Here is a 25,462-nt window from a genome sequence, read left to right as displayed (position 1 = left end):
TCCGTAATGACACCGAAGATGAAAGAAGAGCTTGCACAAGGGCTTATTCTCTCAATGCAAGCAGGGCACATTTTTTGTGGAGTTCCTTTTAAATTATGCTACCGTCATTCTTTTTATCCCCCCAACTGCCCTATTAGTTTTAGTTGTTCATGTTCCTATATACTTCTCATTTTTCCCTCATCATCATCTTCTTCTTTCTCTAACTCCTTTCTCTTCTCTCTCATCTTTGTCTCTCATCATCATCTTTTGTTCATTAATGCATCATAAAATTGGTGTTATGTTTAAACCAACACTGTCCTGCTGTATTTCTTAAGAGATCCAAACAATAGAATGGTTGTAGCTCCATAATACAACGTTAGTACCGATCCATAATAAGAACCCTAATTGCTCACATATTTGCAAATCATACATCCAAATATTTACCAACTACAGTATGACGATCCAAACAACAAATTATTAAACCAGAAACAGACAATCTTTACATCTTCTAATGTGTAAATGACATGTACTAAAGAATTACAAACAACTGGTTGAGATTTGAGGATATAAAACTAAAACATGAGTTTCTCCTACAAAGTACATTTTATCAAAACAAGATGTGAAATCTCAATCAATTACAGTAAGATGTTCGACGAAAATGTTAATTTTCTACAAGTCACAATCTAATGATATCCCCAAGTATTTTAGCTTCATCATGTTGTGATATTACGCCGGTAAGGGACTCGTTTAGTGATGTGAGGTTATCCAACATGGCCATATTCACGATGTAGTTATTACTACGTACCTCCATATCGGGAAAGAAGTGCACTCCGATAAATGGCAGCAATGTGAAGAAAAAAGATGAGCCCTATGAGGACATCATCCAGAAGACCTACTATACCCAATATTCCTGTAGAAAAATTACACAACCAGTTGAAGTTAATACTATATATTTCGAAAAGAATTCAAAATCCGTGTGCCGAAGTGGTAGAATTGAATTACCTTCAGGGATGATGTCAATTGGACTGAGTATGTAGATGACACTGAGAAGCATCTGAAACAAAGATCATCAGAAATAACTTGAGATTACGAACGGAAATTTCAAAATAGATGCAAAAGTTTAAAGTCATTTCAGCAGAGTAGCAGACTCGAGTCACTCGACACACACTTAAAAGGTGAAAGAATTACGTAGTTGATTAAACCAAATCAAAGTTTATCCAAGTAAGTTTCATCGGTTTATCCCTCAAAAGAATAACCAAGGCAGACTTCTGCCTTCTAGTCATTAGCGGTAAACAATGTAAACCGAGGACCCAAATAATTAGCATCGATTAAAGCTGATGGGTAATAAATGATAGGACAATACTTTTAGGAGATTCTTAGTTTTCACCATATGTGGACTTTGAGCTTCCTGATCATTTTCACCAGCAAAAGATATAACCACAAAATGCATCGTGAAACTACATCGACCCAATTACATTAATCTACAAATATATTCAAATTAAGGTTATTTAGTTTACTTCAACGTCATTCTAAATTTCTAATTCCTTGTTGTGCTTATTCTTGGGTCTCAGTAACATTTTTTCTTTTGGAAACTATCTCGATAACTATTTTAACAAGGGTACAGAATAGAATCTCGTAGAACAGAGTTTTTGATGATGGCCTAAGAGATGAATAAAGAAATACTGATGCACTAGTACAAAATACTGAACCAATTACACCTACAAATATACGAGCGTATGAGAAGTGAGAACATAATTAGTCATTGATCATTATGGTTAAATGAAATACCGATAACCCTCTATAAAGGTACAAAATGCAAGCAAGATTAAATTCACATAGTTGCTTGTATGAACTTAACTGCAAAGAACATCCTCGCCCTAAAAACAAGAGGAAGAGATCTTTGAGGATCCAACAACTCCCGGACCAACCTTCGCAGAAAAAATGGCAAATCCCGTATTCTCTGCATAAATTATGCACCCAAAACAGATATAGCACATAAAAAGGAATACAATACAAAAAAAGAGTGAGAATGAGTTAAAAATTAAGCTGTTTGATTTACTGAAACCAGAATGAAGTTCATAAGAATCTTAAAAATAGCATGGAGCATCATTCCAGTCTTGAAATTTATAAATTCGGGGAAAAGAAATCTAGTTTATACTTTATACATGACACTGAAAAATAAGTATCCAAATTAGCAACATAACATATACTATATAAAAGCAAAACTTTCGTGTCCAACTGTCCAAGTATTTCTAAGTTAGGTTTATATTTTGTTTCTAATACACATGCCAAAATATTTGCTACTTGTTATCTTCTATCAAGTATCAAGACGTAATGACTTTAGTTGATTTCTTTCGGTCAAACAAGGACTCAAACCAGATACTAGAATTCATTCAAACAAATGCGCATCTCTTATTCGCCTCCATCAGTTTATAGATTCCTGCTTGACCAAGGCTTCTTAATTTCTTCATAGTATATAAGTTCCATTTCATTAAAGGCAAGACGGACTATTTTGTTTTAGCAGAAAGCAGCAGCTTGGCAGTGGCCAAAACTGTTCCTGCAGTTTTCCTAAATCCTAGACTAACAATTTCTCATGTAAAGTAATGCACGCAACAAACATAAGCTATTGTTAAAATGTCTGCAAAGATCATAGATATGTAAGCTTTTACCTGACCAAGACTACGGGACCCTCCACCAAATAGACGATTGTACCTTTCAATATTTGCCAGGACTTCATCATCTTCTGGATCATTTCGATCTCGTGAAAATGCCTCAGAAGGTATCAGCAAATTTATTGAACGGCGACATATAGGGCATTTACATGGCTGAAGGGCAGATCCATGATGCCAAACACGCATGATACAACTACCTGAAGTGAAACAACTAATTATTGTATCAATTTCTTCTTTGTTTTAAGATTTCTAGAGCCCTGCTAAAAGAGAATACCAGACATACCAACAGAAGTTAAAATGTTTTGGTTGCACCAAAACTAATGAACATCTGAATAGGTGTAAAACTCACAAACGCATATTCCAATCTCAAACGACAAAGCTTAATTTAGGAGCACTGAAGGGGAACTTCAAGACCTAATAAACGTGTGTTCTTATAAGAAGTATGTCAGGTATGAAGGAGGTTTACATAGTTTAATAAAAATTAGGATTTGTCTCTTTCCCTCGTCCTTAAGCCTTAAAATGTCTTCAGTATGACGCTTCCGCCACTCAATTAACATCAACTTCTACAGAAGGCCAATACTAATGATAGATAACAAAGGGGCATGTGTTAAACAATACTACATCTGCAAGGAGGCTACAAAAGAAAAACATATTCTACTGCTCCATTGCTAGAAAGAGGGAAGAATCAGAGGATGCTTTCTGGGCTTGTATATACAAAGTAGAACAGAATGTACAATTTATAAGCATGGAAATGCCCCATTCAACCTATAAGATATGAGCTTTCTAAAAATAAAAAAGATCAAGGAGGATAGGATAGAATGGAGCTTTAGGTTCCAAGCAATGTTTGTAATTGGCGATCCACCATATGATAGAATGAAGCAAACCATTTTATTGTTTGATGAAGATGACATGGAAGCTCTCAAGGTTAAACCCCTCAGTTCATAGTAAATGAAAGACGGCAATCCGTAGATTTTCTATGAATATAATCATTCAAGTGACTAAGAGGCAGTCGGTGAAGTCACAACTCATAAGACAAGATAATGACAGTTTGGTAAGCCGAAGGTTGATGAGAAGAGTACTGCTGACAGAACGGATGAAGGACAACGGGAAAGCAAATAAGATGTAGTCACTATTAAGGAATATATCTTATATTTAAAGATTATCAGTGTAAACGATAATGCGCGTTTTCTTCGTTTAGGCCTATGAATGAAATTTTAGAAATCGTACTTAACATCCCCTACCCGCCTGGAATGCCCCTGTTGGCAACAGTTGACTTTAGGTTTCTGAATTGAAAGTTTCGGTCACTTATGCGCTACCTTCATCTCATATAGGCACGTTCGAAGGGAATATTTCAAAACCTTCTCCATATATACCATCCTCATAAAGATTACTAAAGCATTTTATCTCGCAATGTCAAAGGAGTAAATGAACAGTTCAAAATTTCTTCATACGACATTCGATGTGATTCAGGTGTGGAATTTGCACCTAACTATTTAATATAATATTGATATGATCCATGTGAGGATAGAGATGAGCTAAAACATGCCACTCGATCATATCCATGTGGGCCCACGTAGGTACCACGTGGGGAACTTTTACCTAATGGAGCTATAACTTAATTAGTATCTCAACTACGCACTACTGCAACGAGGTGTTCGGTGTACCCCTGAAATATTGCTTAAGAAAAAAAGCTCTTAAGAGAACACAAAACAATGTGGATATACTAGTATAGGGTTCTAATAAACAGTTACCATCATATAAGTAAGAGACCTTAAACCTCTTCAATGCATTGCAAGTCAAGTCGAATAAACTTTTATCATCATCCAAAAGCATGAAATGAATTGAGAGGTAAATGTGATTTGTTGACCATTCTCTAGAAACATAAGCAACCAATATCAAACCAACAAATACTACTCGTTTTCTGCACATACAATTCCCTGTGTTTGCACTTTGCAGTTGGCGCTGACACTTGGTTGCTCCGCAAATTTAAGAGCATGGGTGTACCGAGGGATTACCATGAGACGGCAATTACATTATTGAACCTCGAAGCTCGAACTTTAAAGAACCTTACCAACTTATTGGTCATTAGGGTAAGTGGATGGGTGTACCGAGGGATTACCATAAGGCGGCCAACATATGTCACTGAATGGCACAATTCACAATGCTAAGTCCTAACAAGGATAGTATGCTACCATCACTTCAACCGTGTAAATGCCCTATACAGTTAGGGTATAGCAAATTCGACCATATCATTTTGGGATCCTACCAACATCAATAAGGAATTCATAAGAATACCAACATCAGCAGATATATATTGATGAAATTTGTGTATTATCAAATAAATGTATAATGATCGCTTAATTTATTTAGCACAAATTACTACGACCCTAAAATTTCAGCAAGAAAACAAAAAAAGGAAAAGAGAGAGGGACAAAGATAGAACCAATGGTTGAAGAAAAACCTAGGGTTTTTAACCAGATCGAAACTAGTAGTAATTGATAACCATTTCTTGAAATAAAAATGAAAGAAACTAACCGCAAAACCAGTGAGAGCAATTAGCTTGGCAAGGAAGGTTGAAGTTATCATGGCAAACAGAACAAACATCGTTATCTGGAGGTCCTTCCATCTCCCTCTCTCTCTAACGTTTTTTCTCCTCACTAACGTTATGTTGAAATCTGATTCAATAATGAAATTTTCCTGTATCTTTCTCTATTTGTCAATTATCATTGTCGGTTTCAGCGAAGCGCACTCACCCGGTATGAGAATGGGTTTCGACGATTGAGTTCATAAAAGAGGTAATTTCTAGAAAGGTCAAAATAATATTGAAAATGAGTAGAAAAACACAAAACATTTGAAAATTATTATTTAGGTCAAAAAGTGTGCAAATACTAAAATATCCTTTTTTGTCATTTTATGTAACTAAATTCTTTTATTTTTCTTTAAATTTTAAATCGATATAACTTTTGTTTGAGATGTCGGATTTCTATAAAAATTATATATTTAGAAATGATTTTTCATTAGCTTTCTAACAAGATCCACTTTCAATACTTTTTTTCAAAAAAAAACCCAGAAAGCTTCTTTTACGTTTTTATGCAAACGTGTTTGCACCAATCTGTTATGCAAACGTGTTTGCAACAATCTGATATGCAAACATGTGTGTGCAACAGTCTGTCCTGCAAACGTGTGTTTGCATAATGTAAACTGCAAACGTGTGTTTGCATAATGTAAACTGCAAACGTGTGTTTGCATAATGTAAACTGCAAACGTGTGTTTGCATAATATAGATTGCAAACATGATTTGCAAGCTTTACACAATATAACCTTGGGTTGCATATCTTGCAAACTCGATTTGCAAATTAAGAATATAAAGTAAGAGTATGTATCTACGAAATCTTGAGTTTGGAATTGATTTCATCATTCATCATATAAAATCGAGATTTAGATCGTTTGAAAAAAAACTAGAGAAAAGAAAAAAAGGATCGACCAACATCTCATTCCTTTCTTGCATCAAGAGAAAGAAGAAAAAAATGACAACCATTCAAACGATTAATCGTTAATAATCCTACCAAGACAATAACAATAGTAGTTTATATAACATCTCTAATCCAACATTTATAGCAAAAGCAACTAAAAAATAGTTCCAACCTCTCTATGCATTGCTAGCAATGTCGTTGAAGAGCAAGTCAAGTCCTTCACACAGTTACATATTACCTTTCCGAAAGAAAACTATACTATCCCAAAAACACTAGAGTTATTTAACACCAAACGGCAACCTGGTTGTCCACTGAGAGGGTCAGAGAGAGTGAGACACACATTGCTGCTTCTTCGAAATAATTATTTAAATGACAGTTGATGGAACTTACTAATCTCAAGTTCAACATGAACAGCTTGGTACAAAGGGTCTTCATCAATAGGGAAAATTGACCATTCTTGTACATAGCAAAGCATGACATTAGAAACAGCAAAATAGAAAAAGAAACATTAACTTTATACTAAACCATAAGAACTAGGTCTACAAATTTGATTACAGAAGTATAGGACTGAAATGGAAATCCGCTCTAAGAACACTACAAAAAACATGAAGCTGGCATCTAAAGCCCCAATCAAGAGTGTTTTTAGACAGAAACTTAATAGAAAAAAACAGGGTCAGCTCCATGCCTGAGCCACTCCTATGAAAGATAAGAAAAGATAATTCTTCATTGCGCAAATCCCAGAACAAGGTTGACCACAGTAAGCTCATACTTGTTTCTCGTCGATGAGAACAACTACACAGAACGAGGATAGGTGGATATCGAACTACTTCAGGCTTTAATATAACTAACATCTTGTTGGCGAGCATACCCCAACGACATTTACACCGCTCCCGTTTCCTAGTTGACGTAATTCGATCATCTTGTAGTGCACATATATATATAAGTTCTGTCTACGAATGTCGACTCGGCAAGCTCAATTGCCCGTACAAGACCAGCAGCTTTATTTTCGCATTCTTGTTGTTCATCCTCAGGAATACTATCAGCTACAATTCCAGCACCAGCCTGAAGATGTGCAACCCATTCTCGACGCCTATTCTCATCCTTGTACGAGTACATTGTGTCATGACGTATTCCAGTCTGGAAAACAATTGTACGTAAAGCAAGTGCAATGACCATGTCGCCCGAATATGATACTCCCCCAAATCCACCGCTATACGGTCCTCTTCTTGTTACTTCTAACTGATCTATTAACTCCATGGCTTTCACCTGTTTTTACAACAAGTGAACCCCAAAAGAAAGATAATGAGAAAAAGGTATTACAGTTACAGGTAATCGCGAATGAAGAGAAATTGAAGAATATGAAAACAAAAGTGATAGGTCATGATGAGCTTGTGTTGACAAGAATGCTAGGAAGTTTACGAGGATTGCATTAGAGTCTCCCGCTTAACTACCCTGTCCTATTTCATGAAAGTTGCCTATCTTAACTTCTTCAATCACGACTATTCCTTCGCTTGTTAAAAAAATTGTTCAATTGAAGATTCGTAACTCGCTAATCGGACACAACCAAGAATAATGCAATAGATAGGAGCTTAGGATTATCCATATTTTTCTCTCTGTTATTGTCAAAGCGGAGTTACTTGGTTGAGAGCTTGCTGGCTTAAGGAGAAGTTTATGATGAAATGGATTCTGGCGAGAACCGACAGAGGAAATATTGAAGAAAAAAATAGTAACAACTAACAAGTACTAAGTAGGATAATTGAACCTTGGGTGCCCCACTAACTGTTCCGACAGGCAATGCAGCACGTAAAGCATCCCAGCAAGTAAGATCGTCAAGTAACTCTCCTGTCACCTGCAAGAAAGCAATTGCATTTGTTAAAATGACCTTGAACAAGCAAGTAGAGAAACTGCTTATCCTACGCATGATTACTAAAATGGCAGAAATGAAAAGAACAAATAACATGAAGGAGAAAGTTAATCTACCCACATACATTTGTTACATTACAAGACCTACAGGTTTAAATTTCACACTGGCGATCAACTTTAATGCTAGAGAATACAAGTGGTGTGGTACTACATATATAACCCTCTTCTTCTTGGTTTTCCATTATCATCAACTCTTTATCAACAGCAACTTCAACTCTAGAATTACCCGGCCACTAATAATGAAGTAAAATGCCGCCTATTATTCTCTTCCATCGGGTTCTCATTTTCATTATCAATGATCATAACTTTTGTGAATACAACAACCGACAGTGGTGGGGGCAGAAATACTTTTTATACTGAGAGAAATAATGAGAGAAATAAACAGTTTAGGGAAAGAACATTTCAAAATAACACAACTTATAAAGATTTCAAAATGAAGAGATAGAATCAAATTTGAACCTGTTTTTCTGCATCATCATTGACTGCACTTTCTTTAGTACCAGGTGATCCAGTATTAAGATAGAAAAAACAGGACCATATACTTTCTTCTGACTTCCTCTTTGATGAACAATACTTTAATTTTGGACTTCCTCTTTGATGTGGAGAGATCGAACTTGAAGAATATCGATAAGCAGAAGAAGATCTAGGGTTGAAAGTGGAGACGATTCTTCAAATCTTGTGCGAAAACGAGCATCTATTAATCCAAATAGGGCATCCATTCTGGACTTCTATACTTAATATTATAGAAGAAATATGAATGATCTCCAAAGAAGGAGGATAGGAGAAGAAGAGGGATCGGAGAAGAAGAGAAAAACCCCTAAAACTTCTCGAGAGAGAAAGTGGTTTTTAATATGTAAGGGTATTTTGGGAAGCAAAAGATTAGAAAATGACCTGATTACTAATTATTCAAATTATTTTAAACTTGATGTATCATTAGCCATAGTATTTTGACAACTTTTAGTTAATAGTAAAAAGTGTAGGCTTTTCTAGCTATTATGAAATCTTTTACTATCCAAATAGTCATTTTTCCTTCATAAAAACGTAGCAATAGTAATGGGCGTATAAGGGTCTACGTTCATGAAATCGAACCTGAGACTTTCATATTTACGGAGTGGATGCTCAACCATTATGCCAAGAGGTGGTGGACCACAACTGATGCATTAATAAGCCATTGGTTTGCTCGAACAAAAAAGAAGAGGAGTTTTCAAAGGATTCTATCTATCTCTCTATCTCAAGACTTATATTTGCATCGTTTAGACTCAGACAACTTCAACATAAACGTCATTTTAAAGATTTAGGTTCAATTTCGTGAAATTTAACAACATTAGTGAATAACATGAAGAAAGAGAATGAAGAAAAAGGATTTTGTTTCGTCTTCAGGTAACAATATTGTCTATTGAATTTTTATTTTTTAAAAGTTTTGTATTTATTATTGACGATCCAGTTTGTTTCGTTCGTGTTTATATCGGTACAATTCTATTGATAGAAACCCTCAAGTCTGTTCGAAAGTCGAAATTCGGGAGATCTTGCTGACAGAAACAAAGGCAAGCCCATGGCAGCCTCTTTACAAATATGGTAACCGTTTAACACTGTGTTTCTTCATGTATTGGGAGGTTTCAACTCTATAATGAGTCTATCGGTGCAGAGAGATGACACCGATCACGTTCCACATGATAAGTCCAAACAAGAGTTCGTTCCACATGATAAGTCCAAACAAGAGTTCGTTCATGAGGTTGGGCACTTGACGAAAAATGCAAATTTCAACACTAAAAATCTAAAACAAACATTTAGGGGTTATATGCCTCTTTAATGTGCGATTCTCCTCTCTGGTTTGTTTTGTCCAAAACAAAATTTTAAACTACCTTCTTCCACCATTTCTCCATTAAAACACCAAAGCTAAACTTCAACAACTAATAAATGAGATGCAAAGAAGATAATGGTGGAATTTTGAAGACACAGGCTATGGAGCCTGAGGTGGGATTTAATGGTGGAGTCAATGAAAAACCTAGTTTCTTAATGTCTTTGACTTTGGTTGTGCACATAACAATTCACTTAAGTTTTGGTCCATTAACCACGTCAAGTGATTTCTTCTTTTTTGTTGAAACTAACCAAGTCAAGTAATTGGGAAGTCAAGTGATTTGGCGTGTGCCAACTGTAAGATGTGGAAGAGGGATGCCTCTAGGCCTATGAAACATCCTCGAGGTGGGGCATGAAAATTGCCGGATATCAAAAGAGCCAGATAAAGAAAACCGACCTTTGTGTAGTTTGGGAAATTGAAATATTCCCTTTTTTTTTTTTTCCTTTCGGCCTCACATTGTCCTATTATTGTACAAATAGGATTTTGCGAAATACATGAAGAAAACAAATTGTAGCATACAAAGACCAGCAAGAAGCCAATAGAAATAATCAAGATGTGCTCGATTTAGGTTGTTGTCAAACCAACTATACCGATCACTTCCTCCCGTTGCCTTTTGAATGACCGAGATTAAGAGGCTGCTAAGGAGACTTCCTACGCCAAATAGGCTAAAGAAAATAGACATACCCATAGTTCTCAATCCTCTTGGAACTTGGTCATAGAAGAACTCTTGCAAACCAACCATACCAAAGACACCAGTAAGACCAAGGAAAACATATTGAGGAACCAACCACCACACATTTATAGGAACTATTGCTTTCGGCATGTCAATCAACCCATAATCTATAGCAGTTTGAAGTCTTCGTTTCTCAACAATAGCCGCTATTGCCATTGTTATTGATGATAAAAGAATCCCTCCACCGATCCTATGGAGCATTTTAATACCATTTGGATTACCTGTAAAAGCTCGAGCAGAAGGAACAAAGACACCGTCATATATTACAATGAACATACTGAAGGACAAGCTAGTGAAAATATGAAGTGATGCAGCTGGGATTTGGATATTTGGACTTAAAAATCGGTCCATGGTGGTAGCTTGCTTAGTGAAGAAGGTCAAAGGTTGAGCTACAACAATCCCATAGAACAAACATGTGAACCATATCGGAGCCAAATTTAGTACCGCCTTAGCGTCTTTCACGTGACTAACAGTACAAGCTATACCATGTTCACTCGGACCATTCTTATTACTTGATGTATCAATCAGTGCTTTATCCAGAAACCTGTGTATAAGTTATGTTACATTAATGACATTAGTAAATGTTGAAAGAATTATGAAATTGTGGGTATCAAAACGGAAGTTAGGCGGCAACCAAAACTATAGTGTCAAGGTGCAATATTGTCCGTTAGGCGCCACTGTGTGGCTCAGGGGTTTGAGTGAGGTCCAACAGGCCCATAAAAAATCCTCATAAACCTAAGCACCAGCCTAAGGGGCTCTGCACCCAGCTTAGCTATGTGGTCTAAGCGCGGTTTCGCACATATATGAGTTTGACGCCTGGAATAGAGATCTGAGCTACGCGTTTTACCAATTCATGGACAACATTGCCTAAATCTTTGGAGTCCAGGTCTCCACTATATATATTGGAGGAGCAAGACACTATATTTCTTACTTGAATTGATCACAATCGTCATTGTGACAATAACTGGACACTCCGATTTCCACCTCTTCAACATCGGTTGTTGATGAAGCGGTGACTCTCCGATTCTTTACAGCTGCAATAAATACTCTAGTAATTACTAGGAACGGGTTTTCTTTATTCTCTTTGTCACGATAACGATAGGTTTTAGCACCGAGTAGGAGAACAAGTAGTGCTACTACAATGGAAATACATGGAATTCCAAATCCAAGACCCCAACTTAAGTTATCTTGAATGTAGTTCAAGATCAGATATGAAACAATGCCACCAAAAGATACTCCAAAATACCACCAATTAAAGAATGAGCTCTTGGATTTGCTTTCTTTTGGGTCTCGCTCGTCAAACTGATCTGCCCCAAATGCTGGTGCACACGGTTTGAATCCACCATTCCCAATTGCGACTAAGTATAACGAAGTGAAAAAGAAAATCATCTGGAAAGAAGTAGGAGCGCCGCATGCACCGTCATTGTGGTTGCTGCTATTTGTGCAGGCAGGTGGCCTTAGAGAAGGAAGAACAGCTGATAGAGTTAACAGTGCAAGTCCCTAGCACATAGCAGAACTGTTCCTTAGAAAAGACTGAAAGATTTCTGAGTCCATGGAAGCTACTAATATAACTTAAAAACAATTTTATGAACTCACATAAAATTGGATCTATACTGAAAAGAGAGAGACGACTAACCAAGATGTAGATGAGAAAAGAGAAGATGATCATACGAAATTGGCCAAGATAAGAATCAGCAACGAAAGCGGCGGGGATAGGGAGAATCCACATAGTCCCAACCCAAGCGTTGACGTTCTCGGCCGCAACAGCCGTTGATTGGCGAAGAGGGCCGGTGAGGTAGCTGATTAAGTTAGATGTGATCCCAAAGTAAGTGAAAGTCTGTGCAATTTCAACTATGATTAATAGAGAAGCAGATCTCCATCCACCATATTTTGATCTATCAATCACTTTTTCTCCTTTGTAATTCACCACTCCTTCAACAAAAGTACTACTTCCACTCTGGGTTTCTTCAGTATTTCTGCTACTAGTATTTAGCAGTGGCTCATTATACTCTTCATCAATTGCCCTAGCTCCAGTGAAGAAGTCTCTCTCTCTCTCTGGGGAAAGACTTTCCTCTGTCTTCTCTCTCATATAAAATATGTGTATATATTAATGAAGTGCTTGGAGGTTCTTGATGCTTTCATGAAATTACTAAAGAAAGAATTTGGTGAGAATCTTGGATGCTTTCCATAACCAAATGACTTTTCCAATTTCACCACATACCACTTAAACAGCATCTTCCAACTATTGCTCTCTCTTTGAAAAAAATAAATAAATAATTGATTTTACTTTCTTCAACTTGAATAACAAATGTGCAGGTTATGTCCATTATTATACGAGGAGATTTTGTTTAAAGAGTATAAAATTTGATTTTGATGAGTCTGCAGTCCAAACCTGCAAACACAAAAAAGATTTGCAGATTCATTTTTTTTTTTTTAATTCCAGCTAAACTAAAATTATAAAAGTACCCTTTTAGTCATTTTTGTAAAATAAGAGGTAGTCGAGTGCTGGACTGAGATAATTCACTAAAAAAGCGAAGCCAAAGCACATAACAGTGACACAAATAAGTAGACCAGTGAGATAAAGTCGGAAAGAAGTTGGATCGTCCAAAAGGGTACCATCCCTTTTAAACGCAATTCCGTAGTAAAAGGACTAGATTTCGGAGACACTGGCTAGGAAGCTATTGCTGGAGTTAAATGGTGGGTAAAAATGCCTTAGTGTGAAGTCACTTAGTCTTGATCTCTTGACCAAGTCAAAGTGAGTAGGTATGTGAATGGTAGAAGTTGTTGCCCCTAAAAAATAGGACCCATTGTGTAGCTTAGCAAATTGAAACATTAATTTTTCTTTTGAACCTCACATTGTCCTATTATTGTACAAATAGGATTTTGTGAAATACATGAAGAAAGCAAATTGTACTACACAAAGTCCAGCAAGAAGCCAATAGAAATAATCAAGATGTGCTCCATTAAGGTTGTTGTCAAACCAACTATACCGATTACTTCCTCCTGTTACCTTCTGAATGACCGAGATTAAGAGGCTGCTAAGGAGACTTCCTACGCCAAATAGGCTAAAGAAAATAGACATACCCATAGTTCTCAATCCTCGCGGAACTTGGTCATAGAAGAACTGTTGCAAACCAACCATACCAAAGATACCAGTAAGACCAAGGAAAACATATTGAGGAACCAACCACCACACACTTAGAGGAACTATTGCTTTCGGCATGTCAATCAACCCATAATCTAGAGCAGTTTGAAGTCTTCGCTTCTCAACAATAGCCGCTATTGCCATTGTTACGGACGATAAAAGAATCCCTCCACCGATCCTCTGAAGCATTGTAATGCCATTAGGATTACCAGTAAAAGCTCGAGAAGATGGAACAAAGACACGGTCATATATTACAATGAACATACTGAAGGATAAGCTAGTCACAATATGAAGTGATGCAGCTGGGATTTGGATATTTGGACTTAAAAATCTGTCCATGGTGGTAGCTTGCTTAGTGAAGAAGGTCAAAGGTTGAGCTACAACAATCCCATAGAACAAACATGTAAACCATATCGGAGCCAACTTTAGTACCGCCTTAGCGTCCTTCAGGTGACTAATACTACACGCTATACCATGTTCACTCAGACCATTCTGATCACTTGATGTATCAATCAGTGCTTTATCCAGAAACCTGTGTATAAGATTATTTCAAAAAAAGAAAGTAACATTACTAAATGTTGAAAGAGAATTATGAAATTGTGGGTATCAAAATGGAAAATTGTGCGGCAACCCAAACTCTAGTGATAAGGTGTAATATTGTCCATTAGGCGCCACTGCATGCTTGACCCAGGGTTTGAGTGAGGTCCGACAACCCCATAAAAAAATCATACACCTAACTACCTAAAATACCAGCCTCAGGTGCTCCTCGCCCAGCTGAGCGATGTGGTCTAAGCGCGGTTTCGCATATATACTAGTTTGACGTCTGAAATAGAGATTTGAGCTGCGCGTGGTGCCAATTAATGGACAATATTGCCTTTGGAGTCTAGGTCTCCACTATATATAGTGGAGTAGCAAGGCATTATATTTCTTACTTGAATTGATCACAATCGTCAAACTGACTATAATTGGCCACTCTGATTTCCTCATCTTCAACATTGGTTGTTGATGAAACCGCGACTCTCCGATTCTTTACAGCTGCAATAAATACTCTAGTGATTACTAGGAACGGGTTTTCTTTATTCTCTTCGTTACGATAACGATAGGTTTTAGCACCGAGTAGGAGAACAATTAGTGCTACTACAATGGAAATACATGGAATTCCAAATCCAAGACCCCAACTTAAGTTATCTTGAATGTAGTTCAAGATCAGATATGAGACCATGCCGCCAAAAGATACTGCACAACTCCACCAATTAAAGAATGAGCTCTTGGACTTGCTTTCTTTTGGATCTCGCTCGTCAAACTGATCTGCCCCAAATGCCGGTGCACACGGTTTGAATCCACCATTCCCAATTGCGACTAAGTATAACGAAGTGAAAAAGAAAATCATCTGGAAAGAAGTAGGAGCACTGCATGGACCGTCATTGTGGTTGCTGCTATTTGTGCAGGCAGGTGGCCTTAGAGAAGGAAGAACAGCTGATAGAGTTAACATTGCAAGTCCCTAACACATAGCAAAAACTGTTCCTTAGAGAACTAGTTATAGTTGTAGGTATGAAATTTCATTTAGTGTCCAATTCAAACCAAATGAAATGTCAAAATCTAATTTTTGAAAAATATCGACTCCATATTATTTTGGGTCCAATTCCATAAGAAAAAACTGAACAAGTTCTGAGTCCATTGAAGCTACTATTATAACTGTGAGAATAGTCCCACATGAGAGAAGGGCTATCTAGCAACCAAGCATATAAATATATAATGTCTAGGTCCTCTCCACTCGTGGCCAATTGGTTTTGAGTTGGATGTCCACAAACTTAATATGGTATCAGCGATAGGACCACACGTGATAGGCTTAAAACCCACATGTGTTCCACGTCACCCGAAAAAACACACAAACTTAATTATGAACTTACATAAAATTGGATCCAGACTGAAAAGAGAGAGAGAGAGAGAGATACCACTAACCAAGATGTAGATGAGAGAAGAGAAGATAATGGTACGAAATTTGCCAAGATAAGAATCCGCAACCAAGGCGGCCGGGATAGGGAGAATCAACATAGTCCCAACCCAAGCATTGACGTTCTCGGCCGCAACGGCAGTTGATTGGTGAAGAGGGCCGGTGAGGTAGCTGATTAAGTTTGATGTGATCCCAAAGTAAGTGAAAGTCTGTGCAATTTCAACTATGATCATTAGAGAAGCAGATCTCCATCCACCATATTTTGATCTATCAATCACTTTTTCTCCTTTGTAATTCACCACTCCTTCAACAAAAGTACTACTTCCACTCTGGGTTTCTCCAATATTTCTGCTACTAGTATTTAGCAGTGGCTCATTATACTCTTCATCAATTGCCATAGCTCCTATGAAGAAGTCTCTCTCTCTCTCTCTCTCTCTCTCTCTCTCTCTCTGTCTTGTCTCTCATATAAATATATGTGTATATATTAATGAAGTGCTTGGAGGTTCTTGATGCTTTCATGAAATTACTAAAGAAAGAATTTGGTGGTTGGTGGGAATCTTGGATGCTTTCCATAATCAAATGACTTTTCCAATTTCACCACACACCACTTAAACAGCATCTTCCAATCATTGCTCTCTATTTGAAAAAAAATAATAATTGATTTTACTTTCTTCAACTTGAATAACAAATGTGAAGGTTTATGTCCATTATTATATAAGGAGATCTTGTTTAAAGAGTATAAAATTTGATTTTGATGAGTCTGCAGTCCAAACCTGCAAACACAAAAAAGATTTGCAGATTCATTATTTATTTATTTTTTTTAATTCCAGCTAAACTAAAATTATAAAAGTACCCTTTTAGTCATTTTTGTAAAATAAGAGGTAGTCGAGTGCTGGACTGAGATAATTCACTAAAAAAGCGAAGCCAAAGCCCATAACAGTGACACAAATAAGTAGACCAGTGAGATAAAGTCGGAAAGAAGTTGGATCGTCCAAAAGGGTACCATCCCTTTTAAACGCCGTTCCATAGTAAAAGAACTAGATTTTTCTTCTAGGAGGCCAGAATCCCGAAGAATATCCTAATGGTGTGTTTGGATGGCGGAATCATGAATCCGCGGATTCATGATTCCTTGGGATTCATGATTCCACGGATTCATGAATCCAAGTAATATCTTTTGGCTTGTTTGGCAACTAAGAATCCTATGATTTATTATTATTTGAGTATTTTTAAACGTCTTTAGAAAAAAATATGATTTTTGAAAAGAATAATGATTTTGAAAAAAAATAATGATTTTGTAGAAGGAAATATTTTTTTGTTGATTTCAAGTTTGAAATTTAGGTTTATTAATCCAAAATCCTAGCAAATCCTAGGGGGTAGGGTGGGATTTTGGTCCAATACAAATTTTGGAATTAGGAATCCTTAGGATTGAAGAGTCCTAGGATTCTTGGTAGCCAAACAGACCAAGGATTCATGATTCCTACCAAATTCCACTTTTGATAGGAATCCTACTTAGGAATCCTGCAACCAAACACACCATAAGTGTATTTTTATTGATGAAGAAAAATACCATTAGAAAATCGAGAAACCTCGAGGCCATTTGAGATGTCTCAGATTCTTGAGTAATAAAATTTCAGTATTTATTTTCTCTTTGTGAGTTTTTTTGAATTCTAAGTCTTGGACACGGATTTAAAGCTTTTTTTGAGTTTTCCGCTGCATCACATTTCCTGCATAACATAGGTTGTATGCAAGTAAAGAACGAGTGTGTCCCTTTCTGTTTACTGTACAAAATTGTAGCAACATGTATAAGACTGAAAAGTAGTATTGGACCCTTCACAATCTTGGGGCTCAAAGCGGTTGGTTGCTTTGGCTCAGAGCCAACCCCGATTGAAACCTTTGAGTTTGCAATTGATCCTTGGGCTTGGGGCGTCACGACCGGCTAGGGTGTGTGCTCATATACTTCGGGCAATTACTTCAACAATGAAGATTATTTTATCTCGAAATCAGATGGGGAAACAAGCATCAACTGGAGTGTAGATTGGTAAATTGAAAATTTGAAATATTCATTTTTCTCTTAAACTCGCATTGTCCTATTATTATACAAATAGGACTTGGCAAAGTATGTGAAGAAAACAAACTGTATAATGCATAGTCCAGCTAGAAGCCAATAGAAATAATCAAGATGGGCTCGATTAAGGTTGTTGTCGAACCAACTATATCGATTACTCCCTCGAGTTACTCTCTCAATGAGAGAGATTAAAAGGCTGCTGAGGAAACTCCCTATGCCAAAGACACTGAAGTACATAGACATACCCATGGTCCTTAGTCCTCGAGGCACTTGGTCATAAAAGAATTCTTGCAAACCAACCCCCATAAAGACACCACTAAGACCAAGAAAAGCATATTGAGGAACCAACCACCAGACACTCATAGGAACTATTGCTTTGGGCATGTCGATCAATCCAAAATCAATAGCAGTTTGAAGTCTTCGTTTCTCAACAATAGCTGCTATTGCCATTGTTATTGATGATAAAAGAATCCCTCCTCCCATCCTTTGGAGCATCTTAATACCCTTTGGATAGCCTGTAAAAGCTCGAGCGGAAGGAATGAAGATACGCTCATATATTATGACAAACATGATGGAGGACAAGTTAGTGAAAATATGAATTGATGCAGCTGGTATTTGGATGTGTTGTCCTAAAGATCTGTCCATGGTGGTAGCTTGCTTAGTGAAGAATGTGGAAATTTGAGCAACAACAATCCCATATACTAAAGATACAAGCCATATAGGAGCCAACCTTAGTATCACCTTAGCGTCTTTCACGTCATTAATGTTACACGGTTTACCATGTTCACTCGAACCATTCTGATTACTTGACGTGCCAATCAATGCTTTTTCGAGAAATCTGTGTATAAAGTTGTTACAATAATATCACTATATATTAAAATAGAAAAATTATTTGGAAACCCAGGACTCTAGTGACCTATGCAATGTGGTTCCTCATTATGAGCCACCAAGTGGCCCAGAGTTTTGTTCAAGGTGTGAGCGCTCTGAAGCTGACCAATAAAACCTAGTGCGGTCTCGCGCTCATGGAAGTCTCACGCTAAGAATAATGCTGCTACTTAGGCGGTTACGACTTTTAAGGGACAATGTCATTGCAGACGTTTTTGAGCCCTAGGTCACTACAATCAAAATTATGATCAATCCTAAACGAAACCATGACAGATGTCTTACTTGAATTGATGATCGTCAATGCATTTATAATTGGACACTCCGACTTCCTCTTCAACATTGGTTGTTGATGAAGCGGTGACTCTCCAATTCTTTGCAGCTGCAATAAATACTCTAGTGATTACTAAAAACGGGTTGTCGTTATTCTCTTTGATACGATAACGATAGGTTTTAGCACCAAGTAAGAGAACAATTAGTGCTACTACAATGGAAATACATGGAATTCCAAATCCAAGACCCCAACTTAAGTTATCTTGAATGTAGTTCAAGATCAGAAAGGAAAAGATTCCACCCAAAGATATTCCAAAGTTCCACCAGTTAAAGAATGAGCTCTTGGACATATTTTCATCCGGTTTTCGCTCATCAAATTGATCTGCCCCAAATGTCGGTAAACATGGTTTAAATCCACCATTTCCGATAGCCACTAAGTACAAGGAAGTGAAAAAGAAAAACATCTGAAAAGTAGTTGGAGAAGAGACGGTGTTGTTGTTGCTGCTATTTGTGCTGATAGATGGCCTTAAAGAAGGAAGCACAGCTGATAGAGTCATCATGGTAAGTCCCTAGAACATAATAAAACAGCAACTTAATTTACTTTTTTTTAGCAATTACAAGTTTTTAATGGATTTCAAATAACAGTAACCTATAAAACAACACAGGAAAATGTTTATACGCTTATGTAATAATATATACCTAAGGATGTGTTGGAATTGGAGCCAATTTGGGATCGACTCGACTCGTGCAACTCACAAACGAGATGTTTCTGTTGGAATCAGGTCCAAGTTAGGATTTAGCAGGAACCATATTCAGGGTTTTTTTAGGTACCAAACGTACTCCAAATCGGAATGGCGGTTAGGGGCATTGGGCGCTTTAGTGGCCCACTTCGCATCCTCGCGAGGAACGATTGGAACACTTTTCTTTTTTACTCTGAAATTTAACCCAGTAGTGGATAGATGGGATGGGTTCATTATTCAAAATAACATGAGATGTCTAAATCAACTTCAAACTATTGACACTCAAACTAAAACTACACTATTTAGGACTCCAAATATATGTTGTTAAATTTTTATTGACTCCTAGTCACTTAATTGACCTCAAGTCTTGAGTAAAGAAAAAGGTTAAATAGATGAAATGTTTTATTGAGTTTTGTGAATTGTGCGGATAGACTAACCAAGATGTAGATGAGGGAAGAGAAGATGATGGTGCGGAATTGGCCAAGGTAAGAATCCGCAACGAAGGCGGCCGGGATAGGGAGAATCCACATGGTCCCAACCCAAGCGTTGACGTTCTCGGCTGCAACAGCAGTGGATTGGCGAAGAGGGCCGGTGAGGTAGCTGATTAAGTTTGATGTGATACCATAGTAAGTGAAAGTTTGTGCAATTTCAACTATGATTATCAGAGAAGCAGATCTCCATCCACCATATTTTGACCTATCAATCACTTTCTCTCCTCTGTAATTCACCACTCCTTCAACAAAAGTACTACTTCCACTCTGGGTTTCCTCAATATTTCTGCTACTGTTTAGCAGTGGCTCATTATACTCTTCATCAATTGCCATTACTCCTGTTGACTTTCTCTCTCTTTCTCTCTCTCTTTCTCTCTACTACTCTGTTTATTTGGGGGGAAAAGATTCTATAATTAAAGAGTTAATTCCTATATGGCCCCCTACTTTGTGACCAGCTTCCTTTATGGCCCCCTTTTTTTCGTAAATTCAAATATGACCCCCTATTTTCAGGTAAATGTCATTACTACCCTTCCTAATTCTAAATTTAAAACATTAAAACAAAATTATTTCCACCTCACCCCCCTCTCTCCCTCCACCTCATCTCACCCTACACCTCACCCCTCTCTCTCCAACTCACCTCTCTCTCTCCAACTCACCCTTCTTCTCCGGTGAGGTGGCCGGCCGGAAAATTTTCCGGCCGGCCACCTTCAAATTAAAAAAAAAATAAAAAAATTCTCTCTCCTCTCTCTCTCTCTAATTTTTTTTTTTAATCTCTCACCTCTCTCTCTAAAACTCCGGCGAAGGGGGTTTCCCTTCGCCGGAGGATCTGTTCACGAACAGATCTGTTCGTGAACAGATCCTCCGGCGAAGGGAAACCCCCTTCGCCGGAGTTTTAGAGAGAGAGAGAGGTGAGAGATTAAAAAAAAATAAAATTAGAGAGAGAGAGAGGAGAGAGAAATTTTTTTTTTTTTAATTTGAAGGTGGCCGGCCGGAAAATTTTCCGGCCGGCCACCTCACCGGAGAAGAAGGGTGAGTTGGAGAGAGAGAGGGGTGAGGTGTAGGGTGAGATGAGGTGGAGGGAGAGAGGGGGGTGAGGTGGAAATAATTTTGTTTTAATGTTTTAAATTTAGAATTAGGAAGGGTAGTAATGACATTTACCTGAAAATAGGGGGTCATATTTGAATTTACGAAAAAAAGGGGGCCATAAAGGAAGCTGGTCACAAAGTAGGGGGCCATATAGGAATTAACTCATAATTAAATGAAGTCCTTGGAAGAATTATGCTTTATGGAAATTACTAAAGAAAAACTTGGTGGTTGGGTGGGAATCTAGGATGGTTTCCATTAAGGCCTTTAAACAAGTAACCAAAACTTTGGCATTTTAATAATGATAGATTAGACAATTCTCACCACATAACAATTGAACATCACCATCCTATCATTGCTCTTTATCAAATGAAATTTTTATTTTCCACATACCCCTATTACAATTTTCTATTAGTGTAAAGAAGGATATAATTGTAAGTTGTAATTCTTTTAATTCATTATAAATACATTAACACTCTACATTGAGGGTATCTTGAGTTCAACACTTTACATGGTATCAAGAGCAAATCCCTAAAATTATGGTGGAATTTCGGAGACACGGACTAGGAAGCTTGAGGTGGGAGTCATTGCTGGAGTTAATGGTGAGTCGGTAGAGGGTAAATGCCTCAGTGTGAAGACAATTCACTTGGTCTTGATCTTGTTGTTCCTCTGGTTATGGTTTGAGTTCACTTTAGCTCTGTCTTGTCTTGATTAAGCTAGAGTCTGGGTTAAAGTAGGGAACTTCCTTTCTCTAAGTTATAGAGAGATAAACGATAAACGAATACCGACTTTATCAGTAATTCCTTCTTTCGGATTAACCGAGATAGACAAAGGATAATGGAATCGAGGCGAGAATAAATTCTCTTTCCTTGAGACATTTTACACCGCCGTAACAGTACCAAACGTTAGGGGTGTATGCCTTCGGAATACAACGACTATCCTTTCAGAATTTTAAGATGGTTGTTTATATCATAAAAATCCTCAAATTTTCATTCATGTGGGGGATTGTTGGAATAGGAGCCGATTTTGACTCGAACCGACTCGTGAAACTCAGAAACGGAATGCATCAATTCGTCTCGTCGAGCTCTTAAACTTAGAACCAAGAATCATTCGAATCCGATTCCGGATGAATGAGAAATTCAAGTTTAAAGTTCGGACGAAGATCGGTTGAAATAGGGATTAAAACGTCAAAAGAGACAAGTCAGATTGGGGACCATTTGAGCGAAGCAAACACGTCCAGATATGGACGGCTCGTGTTCACTCCGCGAGATTGCACAAGATCTAACGGTCGCTTGTTGGATGCCGCGGGACAACGTTGGGACGTATCCAGACACGTTGGATTAGCGCGATCCAACGGCGCGTGTCCACTCTGTGTCGGTACAACTTCGGGATTTAGCGAGATCCCTCATCTAACGGTCATTGCTTTAATCTATTGGGACGACGAATTCGGTATCCATCTGATGGATGTCGTTCACTCCGCGTTTTCAAGCTAACTCTGATGGTCCAGATTGCATCGACTCTAATTTTCAGTTTGAGTCCACAAATTTGAAGGGATATGTCTTTTGTCCCCAAAAGACAAATGCACCTATTCGATTCCTATATAAACAACCCAAACCCACTTCATTTGATATATCAATTCATTCTCTTCTTCTCTTCTCTTCTAACAATAAGTATTTGATTGGGAAGTACTCTAGTATATCTAGAAACTCTTCTAACAAACAGTATTTGATTGGGAAGTATTCTAGTATATCTAGAAACTCTTCTAACAAACAATATCTGATTGGAAAGTATTCTAGTATATCCAGAAATTATGAAGAAAGAAGTTTTGAGTGAAGTGATAATCTTAAAGCGTCTAGAAGATCCAAGTCATTTTCTTCTTCTCTTCTAACAATCAGTATTCTTGGGTATTTGGAATATAAATCTGATTGGGAAGTATTTTAGTATATCTAGAAAAGGAAGAGAGAAGTATCCGACTGTCTAGAAAATCTATTCGCCTCAATCAAGAGCTAATATTTACGAAGGTTCACCCGCTTTCAGAATATAGAAGTACCATCTTAAATTCTGAAAGGATAGTCGTTGTATCCAGAAGACATAGACCCTCATTATTGGTACTGTTATGGGGGTGTAAAATGTCTTAAGGAAAGAGAATTTATTCTCGCCTCGACTCCATTATCCTTTGTCTATCTCGGTTAATCCGAAAGAAGGAATTACTGATAAAGTCAGTATTCGCTTATCGTTTATTTCTCTAAAACTTAGAGAAAGGAAGTTCCCTACTTCAATCCAGACTCTGTCTTAATGAAGACAAGACAAAGATAAATTGAACTCAAATCATAACCAGAGGAACACCAATCTTAGGACATTTTACATATCACGATCATTTATCTGTTTATAAGATTTTGAACTGGTTTATTTTCTGTGTGTTTCAGAAAAATGGCAAGAACCAGCACGACCCTACGAGTTCTTCAGCCTTACACATACGTGAAAAACCCAAAGAAGTTCCAGGGAGCTGACTTCACCCTGAAGTGCAAGCATCCGTCTCAAAACGGAGGCAACCGAAGAAAAAGAAAAAGTTCGGCAAATGCTACAACTGTGAAAAGCAGGGCCACCTACCCAAATATTGTCGCTCCACATATGGCAATCAAGATGAAAATGTTAAGAACCAAGCTTCATTAGTAAAAGAGAACGAAAATCGGAATCACTGTCTCATGACTACTGGATTCGAAAAAGTGTTTGAAAAACTGTAGAAGATGAACCTCTGTGCACTGACATGTGAAGTTAATCTGGTTAACAACCATAGAGAATGGCGGATCGACACTGGGGCAAGTCGTCACATTTTTAGTGACAAAAGTCTATTCTCTTCCTATACGGAGGTAGCCGAAGGAGAGACTTTATTTAAGGAAACCGGCTCGACCACCCAAGTCAAAGGCAAGGGGGCTATTGTGCTAAAATTCACTTCAGATATAGAAGTGATTTTGACCGATGTACTCCATGCTCCAGACATTCTCGTTTAAAGAGTATCAAATTTGATTTTGCTGAGTCTGCAAACCAAACGTGCAAACACAAAAAAGAGTTGTACATTTAATTTAATTTTCTTTTATCCAGCTAAATTAAAATTATAAAAATACCTTTTTAGTCATTTTGTAAAAGTAAGAGGCAGTCCAGTGGTAGACTGAGATAATTCACTAAAAAGCGTAACCAAAACACGTAACAGTGACATAAAGGTTCTAAGCGAGCCATATACATCCGGGATATACTTACATGGAATCAAACGGGGGACCTCCGTATTGCGGAGTGGGTGTCAGACCACTATATGAATAGGTGGTGGACCACACGCGGTGCCCTAATAAGTCATTGGTTTGCTTGAACAAAAAAAAGAAGAGTTTTCAAAGGTTTCTCTCTCCAGACTTATATTTGCCTCGTTCTTTACCAGGATTCAAACAACTTCAGAATAAAAGTCATTTTCAAAGATTAGGTTCAATTTCGTGAAATTTAACAACATTAGTGAATAACATGAAGAAAGGAAATGCAGAAAAAGGTTTTGTTTCATCTTTAGGTAACAATATTATCTCTTGATTTTTAAATTTCATATTTATTTCCAGTCTGTTTCTTTTGTGTTTATATCAGTACGACGCTACCGATAGAAACCCCCAAGTCTGCTCGAGAGTCGGGACTCGGGAGATCTTGCCAACAGAAACGGAAGCAAGTCCCTGGTGGCTTGTTTACAAACATGATAACAACTTAACGCCGTGTTCCTTCACATATCGGGAGGATCCTACTCTATAATGAGTCTATCGGTGCAGAGATGACAACAATCACGTTCCACATGGTAACTCCCAATAAGAGTTCGTTCATAAAGTTGTGCACATAACAAGTCACTTAGTTTTGGTCCATTAACAAGTCAAGTGGTTTGGTGTGTGTCATTGTAATATGTGGAAAAGGGATGCCTAAGGCCTGTGAAACATCCTTAAGAGGGGTATGAAAATTGCCAGATATCAGAAGAGCCGGAGAAAGAAAACCAACCTTTGTGTAGCTTGGGAAATTGAAACATTTTTTTTTACTTTGAGCCTCAAATTGTCCTATTATTGAACAAATAGGATTTTGCGAAATACATGAAGAAAACAAATTGTACCATACAAAGACCAGCAAGAAGCCAATAGAAATAATCAAGATGTGCTCGATTTAGGTTGTTGT

The 25,462-nt window shown here is 37.5% G+C and overlaps 3 protein-coding genes and 1 pseudogene across 4 annotated transcripts; all 4 read right to left on the bottom strand.

Moving 5' to 3' along the window:
- Positions 1-434: 434 nt before the first annotated feature.
- On the bottom strand, positions 435-5,487 carry LOC147552474 (uncharacterized). Its single transcript, XM_086665671.1, has 5 exons — positions 5,187-5,487; positions 2,649-2,848; positions 1,838-1,939; positions 982-1,033; positions 435-889 (listed from the first exon to the last, which is right to left on the bottom strand). The coding sequence occupies exons 1-5, from the start codon at positions 5,275-5,277 to the stop codon at positions 777-779; spliced, it is 558 nt and encodes a 185-aa protein (XP_086521797.1). The 5' UTR covers positions 5,278-5,487; the 3' UTR covers positions 435-776.
- Positions 5,488-6,618: 1,131 nt separating this feature from the next.
- LOC147552473 (anthranilate synthase alpha subunit 2, chloroplastic pseudogene) lies at positions 6,619-8,716 on the bottom strand (annotated as a pseudogene). Its single transcript, XR_015239005.1, has 3 exons — positions 8,507-8,716; positions 7,887-7,973; positions 6,619-7,390 (listed from the first exon to the last, which is right to left on the bottom strand). The product of XR_015239005.1 is annotated as an anthranilate synthase alpha subunit 2, chloroplastic pseudogene (transcript).
- A 1,623-nt stretch (positions 8,717-10,339) lies between these two features.
- On the bottom strand, positions 10,340-16,510 carry LOC147552472 (uncharacterized). The gene is made up of 6 exons (XM_086665672.1): positions 15,746-16,510; positions 14,716-15,284; positions 13,553-14,315; positions 12,275-12,595; positions 11,570-12,138; positions 10,340-11,182 (listed from the first exon to the last, which is right to left on the bottom strand). The coding sequence occupies exons 1-6, from the start codon at positions 16,133-16,135 to the stop codon at positions 10,357-10,359; spliced, it is 3,438 nt and encodes a 1,145-aa protein (XP_086521798.1). The 5' UTR covers positions 16,136-16,510; the 3' UTR covers positions 10,340-10,356.
- A 1,262-nt stretch (positions 16,511-17,772) lies between these two features.
- LOC147552471 (protein NRT1/ PTR FAMILY 5.10-like) lies at positions 17,773-21,611 on the bottom strand. The gene is made up of 4 exons (XM_086665668.1): positions 21,437-21,611; positions 20,135-20,595; positions 18,970-19,526; positions 17,773-18,640 (listed from the first exon to the last, which is right to left on the bottom strand). The coding sequence occupies exons 2-4, from the start codon at positions 20,519-20,521 to the stop codon at positions 17,809-17,811; spliced, it is 1,776 nt and encodes a 591-aa protein (XP_086521794.1). The 5' UTR covers positions 20,522-20,595; positions 21,437-21,611; the 3' UTR covers positions 17,773-17,808.
- Positions 21,612-25,462: the final 3,851 nt, after the last annotated feature.

Source organism: Eschscholzia californica, unplaced genomic scaffold, assembly GCF_041429995.1.
Source record: "Eschscholzia californica isolate CP2 unplaced genomic scaffold, dmEscCali1.0.p SCAF_3, whole genome shotgun sequence".
Taxonomy (NCBI): domain Eukaryota; kingdom Viridiplantae; phylum Streptophyta; class Magnoliopsida; order Ranunculales; family Papaveraceae; genus Eschscholzia; species Eschscholzia californica.
The sequence above is the reverse complement of the archived record's forward strand: the minus strand, read 5'-3'. Positions and strand labels throughout refer to the sequence as shown.

What these genes read in the sequence shown, in the direction of transcription:
- LOC147552474 (XM_086665671.1), bottom strand. Translation starts at nt 5,277, where the DNA reads ATGGAAGGACCTCCAGATAACGATGTTTGTTCTGTTTGCCATGATAAC. An exon ending in GGTCCCGTAGTCTTGGTCAG is followed by an intron (nt 1,940 to 2,648) that starts GTAAAAGCTTAC and finishes TAATTTATGCAG; the next exon opens with AGAATACGGGATTTGCCATT. An exon ending in AATTGACATCATCCCTGAAG is followed by an intron (nt 890 to 981) that starts GTAATTCAATTC and finishes ATTTTTCTACAG; the next exon opens with GAATATTGGGTATAGTAGGT.
- LOC147552472 (XM_086665672.1), bottom strand. Translation starts at nt 16,135, where the DNA reads ATGGCAATTGATGAAGAGTATAATGAGCCACTGCTAAATACTAGTAGC. An exon ending in CTTTTCTCATCTACATCTTG is followed by an intron (nt 12,139 to 12,274) that starts GTTAGTCGTCTC and finishes GCTATGTGCTAG; the next exon opens with GGACTTGCACTGTTAACTCT. An exon ending in GACGATTGTGATCAATTCAA is followed by an intron (nt 11,183 to 11,569) that starts GTAAGAAATATA and finishes ACTTATACACAG; the next exon opens with GTTTCTGGATAAAGCACTGA.
- LOC147552471 (XM_086665668.1), bottom strand. Translation starts at nt 20,521, where the DNA reads ATGGCAATTGATGAAGAGTATAATGAGCCACTGCTAAACAGTAGCAGA. An exon ending in CTTCCCTCATCTACATCTTG is followed by an intron (nt 19,527 to 20,134) that starts GTTAGTCTATCC and finishes ATTATGTTCTAG; the next exon opens with GGACTTACCATGATGACTCT. An exon ending in ATTGACGATCATCAATTCAA is followed by an intron (nt 18,641 to 18,969) that starts GTAAGACATCTG and finishes CTTTATACACAG; the next exon opens with ATTTCTCGAAAAAGCATTGA.